Below are 8,803 nucleotides of genomic sequence, written 5' to 3' on the forward strand. Positions count from 1 at the left end.
GAAAAGCTTTTATCTGATCAACAGGCTCAGAGGAGGGTTTGATCCACTATTTAATCTTAACATCTGCCTTCACTCATAAAAATGCTCCAAACGAATAACTACAACATTTCTATAAACGTACTGAAAGCATAACCAAAAGGAGAAATGAACTGAAGCTGAAGTGAACACAGAAAGAGAAACAAACTAATGTGACATGATCCGAGGAAGCCAGGTGTGGCAGCTGTGTTTGCATATGCAGTGAAACTACACTTCTACCAGTTTACTGATGAAACAGACAGGTACCGAGTGAAAGAAGAAGACATAGCAGATGTATGTATTTCATCTTTTTATTGATTTTATTGTAATTCTGTGTCTTCTTTCCTGCTGCAATGTGGATGATGGGTCAGCTTGCTTCCTGTGAAATTAGTTCAATATTTGAGTTAGTACATATTATTAAGTTGAGGTAAGACCAAACCAATTGATTATACATGATAATGTTCTCCTCTGTAACGGGACCCTGACACAGAACATTTAAGAACCTTTGCTCTGGACAGAGAAGACTGAGGGAGACCACACCCTGTGCACTGTCTCTGTGTCTGTTGGTTGGACTGAACCATGAATTTGGTCTTTTGTATATTGAGACACGAGTTATTTAAGTATATGATGGCCTTAAGTACTTTGACACAACCTGTTAATGCCACGGCCTCTGGTGATGATCTCTTTTGGTAATTTATCATGTTTCTGATTCAGAGAGTTGGATCAGTCATGGTAGTGAAACAGGACAGAATATTCAAAGCTTTTTAGGGCTGCAGACTCGTACAGTTCTTAAAACAACTGTTATTATAGATTAATATGCTGCACATCATTTATGTAACTGAGCTATCAATATTTTGGAGTTCGAAAATTTTACTTGAAATTCAGTAAAACATTAGAACAAAGCAGTGAGACTATAAACTTGTTTAACCAGTCGAGCGGTGTAGGTATGTAAAATCATCAGTATAGTGAGCACCTGTATTCAAATCATTAGTATCTAAGAGAAAAACAAGGAAGTGAGCTACAGTATAAAACACATTGAATGTGGACATTTGGTGAGCTTTAATTTATTTTATGTTTCTGTTAAGAATGTGCAGATGAAACTGATTTTCTGGGGTATGACAACTTTTTCATTAAATTACTATTTCAAGATGTTTCTTTAAATCCTGCTGTGGTTACACACAGTCAACAGTTTCTCTCTGGTTAGTTAAACATTTAACAGAAAAGCTGAAATAGTTAAAACAGAGCATGATTTCTAATGTTAGGAGATCAAAGTGAAATAATGAATAATAAATGAATAAAAGAAAAATGTTTTAAATATAGTATCAAACTCTTCAAGCCTTTAGTGGAAGTGTCAGCCATAAAAGAAAAACAACAGAAAACAGGAACAGGTCATTTGTAAGTCAAACTTTTCATAAGTCGATGCACCTTTTTCCATCGCCTTTTGAGTGAGGAGATGCTGGCTGAAGACGAAGTTCTTGTTGGAGGAGGAGGTGGCACAGGTTGAAGAAAGCATACGTATGCATGCATACATACGTATGTGTACATGTACATAACATTAAGGAATTGAATGTAATTTTTTAAAATTTTCTGTTTTATCTATCTCATTACGCAGGTATTTTGCCGTACCACGGGCAGAAATATTGCCATTAAGTGCCTTCGTAACTTGAATTTTTTGTTAAATGGGGTCTTTATAAGCCGGGGTTCCCCTGTACAATAAAATGAGAAATCTCTTTAGACCTGACTCCTGATAAACAGGATATTGTGAGTTCAATAGTTTCTCCGTATGAGAATAATCCGTATGGAAGTAAGTGGTTTTACTCTGGCTTACCTGAAATCCTGCGATTTGAAGTAATTCAGTCTAGATCTACTCCCTGCATCCAGAACAGCTGCCCACACTGCTTTTGGATTCGCCAAGAGTTTTCACAGGGTCTGGCTCGCATAAAAGTGCACAAAAGGCACTGAATAATATGTACAACTAAAGGAAAAGCGCATCTTGCATTATTTTGGTGTATTTGTTAAAGTGCTTAATCAAATAGACAATGAAGTAAAAATATAACACTCCATTTCACACACAGTTCAAGTACTCAAACTGGTTTTAGTTTTTTTTTAAACAATACAGAGTTCACACTGTTGCAGTAGTACACGTAATTAGCATAAGTTTTGCTGCTAACTTATCAATTTTAGTAACTCACCAGAGTTTCCAAGAAACAAACATGCACTGCATCGGGTTGGTCGAGAGCAAAACACATAAAATGCTCTGAAAAGTACATAACTTTAAGTCAGAGATTGTTAAAAGTACATTTTAACACTTATTTTATATTGAAAGCTTTACTGTTTTGCTCTCAGTGTCTTGCTTCGTTTTGTCTAGCTTAATGCAGCAGGTGCTTATGTTGCATTCACTGGACTACGGAAACAGTGTGTTCAAGGGGTGTCGGAAATAATATTATAAGGTGAAAAAAATATATACTAGGAACCATGTCTATAGTGGTTACCTTTTTCTCTTTTATCAGGTGACTGCAGGTGTTGATGAACATGGAAAGGTATCACACTCAACACTTCATATTAGAATCACTGCTACATGAACAAATACTTAAAATATTTCATACATGCAGTAACTATACAACATCTATCTGGAAGATAATCATCTGTTCTTTCTTATGTTAACAATTTATTTTAACGCAGCACAGTTAACAAACACTAAACACTGTTATTACATTTCATTTAACACAAACACACTAAACAAAACTGCAGCTGTAATGATAAATTGTTGTACTACAGCGACTCATAGAGATAAAATTGCAAAGATGATATTTACACAGCCAGAAATGTAACAGTTTAAAACTAGACAGACTAAAGAGGACAGAAAGCAATCAGTGTGAAGAGCTTCAGATTTTATTGGCTTGATGTTATTCATATATATATATATATATATATATATATATATATATATATATATATATGCCTACCTGTTTTTTTTCCTCATTTCCCAGACCAGACTCTCCCAAACCTCAGTGTGGACTCAGCTCTGTGACTATGAGGAAAAGAAGGAAGTCAGAAGAAGACCGCCCTGACTTTAAAAACAGGAAACTGTCTCCTGATGAGAAGTAAGAGTTAACAAAATGTTAAATGTTCCTTTCATGAGTAATCAGTGAGAAGATATGGTTTACTGCATACATAGACTGTTGCACACTTCTGGCTTAATGGGCTACTCAATATGTAGTTGGATGTTGAGTCCAGATATTTGACTCTTAGACAAAGTTGGACAAACATTGGACATTTTGTTCATTCATGGAACCAGTAAGTTTTACTTTTGGCAGCAACTGCTTTGGTATTACTTACTGTTGACTGACAGCATGAAAGTCTAAAATAAATTAGTTAAAATTACTTTGGAAACTGTTTTTTTTTTTTTTTTAATTTACTCCTCAAGAGTAATTTACAGTCTTTCTTTAATCTTTCCTTATATTTAATAATACTGTTGTGGTCTTGTACACCAAGGCTCTTAATTTAGTAAGCAGTGTAATGAATTTAAAGGAATCAATCTAAATCAATTTAGTAATAAAATATTTGAAGAAAAAACATCTTGTATTTATGTACAAAATGGTTACAGTTTCTTCATGATGTCTCCACAGAGCTGATCAGGAGAGTTCAGATGTTTCAAGTCTTCAGTATCAAACTGATCTGGACTCAGTATTTAAGGTTTGTACATGTACACCAAACTCTGTTTGTAGTTATTTTCATGTTGCACTTTTTAGAGTATCAAAAATATTTAAATGTCTGCTGGCAAAAGCAGTTATTTCATGTTTCATTATATTTTTTATTTATAGAGACCTTTTCAAATAAAAGTTTCAAAGTGCTCATGAGTTCAGATTGTGTCATTTTTTCTAGATGCTGGAGGAAAACATTATTACTTTTGTGAAGAACGAACTAAAGAAGATGCAGAATGATTTGAATCCAGATTATTCAGAGTGTCAGAGGGATGAAGAGGAGGTGTTGGACAGTGAGGAAAAGAAGCAGAGAAGGAGCAGCAGAGAGGCATTTCTGAAACTTGCAGTTAACTTCCTGAGAATGATGAAACAGGAGGAGCTGGCTGACTGTCTGCAGAGCAGTGAGAGGATTTCTCTTCATAAATTCATTCTTTACAGAAATGAAATTGTCACATTTTCTATAATCATAACACTCATGTTTCTGGTGCTTTCCTGTAGAAAATCCTGATCCACTTTGTGAGAACACATTTAAATGTAACCTAAAGAAGAAGTTCCAGTGTGTCTTTGAGGGGATTGCTAAACCAGGAACCCGAATCACTCTAAATGAGATCTACACAGAGCTCTACATCACAGAGGGAGGGACCGAAGAGGTCAACACTGAACATGAGGTCAGACAGATTGAAATGTTTTCCTGGAAACCAAACAGACCAGAAACAACAATCAGGTGTGAAGACATCTTTAAAGCTTCAACTGGAAGAGACAAACCAATCAGAACAGTTCTGACCAAAGGAGTGGCTGGCATCGGGAAAACATTCCTGACACAAAAGTTCACTTTGGACTGGGCTGAAGACAAGACCAACCAGGACATCCAGTTCATTTTTCCATTCCCCTTCAGAGAGCTGAATTTCCTGAAGGATAAAAAGTTCAGCTTAGTGGGACTTATTCATCAATTCTTTACTGAAATCAAAGAAGCAGGAATCTGTAACTTTAAAAAGTTCAAAGTTGTGTTCATCTTTGATGGTCTGGATGAGTGTCGACTTCCTCTGAACTTCCACATCACTGAGATCCTCACTGATGATACAGAGTCCACATCAGTGGATGTGCTGCTGACAAACCTCATCAGGGGAAAGTTGCTTCCTTCTGCTCACATCTGGATAACCACACGACCTGCAGCAGCCGATCAGATCCCTGCTGAGTATATAGACATGGTTACAGAGGTCAGAGGGTTCACTGACCCACAGAAGGAAGAGTACTTCAGGAAGAGACTTAGAGACAAGGAAGAGGCCAACACCATAATATCTCACATCAAGACATCACGAAGCCTCCACATCATGTGTCACATCATCAATCTTCTGCTGGATCACTGGTACAGTTCTTGAGAGTTTGTTAAAAACCAAACAGGCTGGAGGAAAGCTGCCCAAGACGCTGACTGAGATGTACATTCACTTCCTGGTGGTTCAGACCAAAGTGAAGAACATCAAGCATGATGGAGGAGCTGAGACAGATCCTCTCTGGAGTCCAGAGAGCAGGAAGATGATTGAAGCACTGGGGAAACTGGCTTTTGAGCAGCTGCAGAAAGGAAACCTGATCTTCTATGAATCAGACCTGACAGAGTGTGACATTAATGTCAGAGAAGCCTCAGTGTACTCAGGACTGTTCACACAGATCTTTAAAGAGGAGAAAGGGCTGTACCAAGATAGGGTGTTCTGCTTCATTCATCTGAGCATTCAGGAGTTTCTAGCTGCTCTTCATGCCCATCTGACATTCACCAACTCTGGTATCAACCTGCTGGAAGAGGAACAAACAGTCTCAGTGCATGTTTCTGAAAGCCACTTCTACCAGAGTGCAGTGAACAAGGCCTTACAGAGTCCAAATGGACACTTGGATTTGTTTCTTCGCTTCCTCCTTGGTCTTTCAATGCCATCCAACCAGGAACTCCTACAAGGCCTACTGACACCGACAGGAAGCAGTTCACAAACAAATCAGGAAATAATCCAGTACACCAAGAATCAGATCAACCAGAATCCCTCTCCAGAGAAAAGCATCAATCTCTTCCACTGTTTAAATGAATTGAATGATGACTCTATAGTGAAGGAGATCCAACGTCGCCTTAATTCAGGAAACCTTTTTATGGTTAATCTTTCCCATGCTCAGTGGTCAGCTCTGGTCTTCATCTTACTGTCATCAGAAACAAATCTCAATTTTCTTGACCTGAAAACATACTCAGCTTCAGCAGAAGCTCTTCTGGGACTGCTGCCAGTGGTCAAAATCTGCAAAAAAGCTCTGTAAGTATGCAACTACCACTAAGCAAGTTAGTGGGAGTTTTCAATCAGTGCTACTTTCAAGAGTTTAGTCAGCTTAAATATTAAAATATATATATTATTCTATTCTCTCATTAATACATTTCCAGGCTGAGTGGCTGTAACCTCACACAGACAAGTTGTGAAGCTCTGTCCTCAGTTCTCAGTGCTACGTCCTCTAGACTGATAGAGCTGGACATGAGTAACAACAATTTGCAGGATTTAGGAGTGAAGCGATTGTGTGCAGGACTCGGGAGTCCACAATGTGCACTTCAAATTCTCAGGTGAAATCAGAAACAACAAATTACAGTCAAATATATTTAAAAAAGAGTAGTTTTCTCTGCCAGTGTGACATGTGCTGTTTTGTGTTTGCAGGCTGTCCGGCTGTCAGATCACAGAGGAGGGCTGTGCTTCATTGGTTTCGGCTCTGAAGTCAAATCCCTCACACCTGAGAGAGCTGGACCTGAGCTACAATCATCCAGGAGACTCAGGAATAAAGTTGCTGTCTCCTCTACGGGAGGATCCCTGCTGGAGACTGGACACCCTTAGGTAAAGAGTCAAGTTTGTGCAGGAAAAATACCATAATAATGAAAATACATTTTGCTTTTTTGAAGGAAAAAAGTTGAAAACGTCTGGTTTTTCAAGCTAAAAGCGTTTGTGCTTTTCTTTGTCTTTACTAATTTCAGAATGGATCCTCATGGAGACCAGTGGATGAAAACGGGTCTAAAGAAATGTAAGTGTGTTTTATGTTAGTTCCTACTGTCATGTAACAAATTCCTTTATATTTAAATCCAATTTGCTCCACTCCAGCTTATACATTACATGCATCTCGTTCCTTTGTGTCCTGGAAGGTAGAGTTATTTTGCTAACACAATAAAAAAAAATACATAATACTACGACAATAAAAGTACAGCAACATATTAAATATCCACTTTCACATGGCTGTAGCACATCACCCATGAATCAGAAAGTTGGTGGTTTGATCTCTGGCTACTACAATCTGCGTGTCAAAGTATTCTTAGGGATAATACTGAACCACAAGTTGCTCTGTGATGCATCCATCTGAGTGTGACTGTGTGCAAACATTAGGAAAAAAACACATCTAGGCATAGAAAAACGTGCTTTATGAATGTGCATAACGGGAATGAGGCATGTTATAAAATGTTTTGAGTTCTCAAAAGAGCAGAAAAGTGCTATTGATGACCCAGCTTGCAACAAAGATACTGTTTGCCCAGTGAGGGGCAGTTCTTGAGTATTTAGAGGTTTTTTGGGGAGACCAACAAAAAATGTGCAGGACATAAGATGAAGGCTATTACAGTTCAATTGATTTTCATGTTTACACCACCTAAAAGGAAATTTGGACCACAAATTTCTAACATAAGAGAAGAAAAAAGTGAAAAGTGCTTATAAAATCACAAGTTATAGTTATTATAGCAATTAAAAAATTCCAGGTATAAGAGAGCACAATGTGATCCCATGTGTTATGAAAGTTTCATAGTGTATCCTTTGATGTGGATTCAGTAGTGTTCAGGTGTGTAGTTTTATATCTTCATATTTTGTTTGTTTTAGGCTACTTTTCAGTTACGTATTGTAGAAATTTGTTCATGTCCAGTTAATTCTCCAGTACATTACATTCCACAATGTGTGTTGACAACAGGCCATTTGCTGTCCTAGTTTTATTTGAGGTTTCATTGTTTATTGCAGTAGTAACAGTGTTTGCCTTGTTCTTTTAGATTTCTGTGGGCTGACAGTGGATGTGAACACAGTCCACCGCAATCTTAAACTGTTTGACAACAATAGGAAGGTGGTGCACGTGAAAGAGGACCAGCTCTATCCTGATCATCCTGACAGATTTGATAGTCCTCAGCTGATGTGTACTAACAGTCTGACTGGTCGTTCTTACTGGGAAGTTGAACACAGTGGAGAGGTTCATATTGCCGTGACTTACAAAGAAATAAAAAGGAAAGGAAACAGTGATGACAACAGGTTTGGAAGGACTGATGAATCCTGGTCTCTGTACTGTGATGACACAGATTATTTCGCAATGCACAATTACACATCAACAGCCATCAGTGTTCCCTGCTCATCTGCCCCTCACAAGGTTGCAGTATATGTGGACTGTGATGTTGGCACTGTGTCCTTCTACAAGGTCTTCCCAGACATGCTGTACCACCTCTACACTTTCAACACCACATTCACTGAAGCCATTTACCCTGGGTTTAGAGTTAGGTTTCTTGACTCCCATATCTACATCTGTCCTGAATCAGAAAACTGAACCTCTGCTGCTACTCTAGAGAGAATTCTGATATTGGTAAAACAGTTTTTTTAATTTCATCTTGATGCATGCTCAAATATCCAGGTAAGTAAATTTCCAAAAGTTGATTTTGTTCATCTGGATGTAGCGTTTCAGTGGGAGAAACGTTTTGTCACTCATTCAAGTGACTTCTTCAGTCTCAGCTGACTGCAGGTTTCCCAGTCTTATAAACAGTACAGCTTTTTAAAAAAATAAATAAATAAATAAATAAATAATATATATATATATATATATTTTTTTTTTAATAAATATAAATATATATATATATAAATAAAATACCCAGCATTCCCCTGCGGGCGGTTTATCCTTCAAGCTCGTGTCCTCTACCAGAGGCCTGGGAGCTTGAGGGTCCTGCGCAGTATCTTAGCTGTTCCCAGGACTGCGCTCTTCTGGACAGAGATCTCCGATGTTATTCCCGGGATCTGCTGGAGCCACTCGCCTAGCTTGGGAGTCACCGCACCTAGTGCTCC

General features: G+C 38.0%; 1 protein-coding gene across 1 annotated transcript; it reads left to right on the plus strand.

Moving 5' to 3' along the window:
- The first annotated feature begins 200 nt into the window (after positions 1-200).
- On the plus strand, positions 201-8,425 carry LOC120725877 (protein NLRC3-like). The gene is given in 11 exon segments (XM_040018948.1): positions 201-309; positions 2,526-2,555; positions 3,006-3,119; positions 3,645-3,711; positions 3,901-4,120; positions 4,218-5,062; positions 5,064-6,004; positions 6,130-6,303; positions 6,395-6,568; positions 6,706-6,752; positions 7,753-8,425. Coding segments are annotated over 10 exon segments (3,138 nt in total). The 5' UTR covers positions 201-309; positions 2,526-2,541; the 3' UTR covers positions 8,295-8,425.
- Positions 8,426-8,803: the final 378 nt, after the last annotated feature.

Source organism: Simochromis diagramma, unplaced genomic scaffold (genome assembly GCF_900408965.1).
Source record: "Simochromis diagramma unplaced genomic scaffold, fSimDia1.1 OVJJ01000642.1, whole genome shotgun sequence".
NCBI classification, from domain to species: Eukaryota; Metazoa; Chordata; class Actinopteri; order Cichliformes; family Cichlidae; genus Simochromis; species Simochromis diagramma.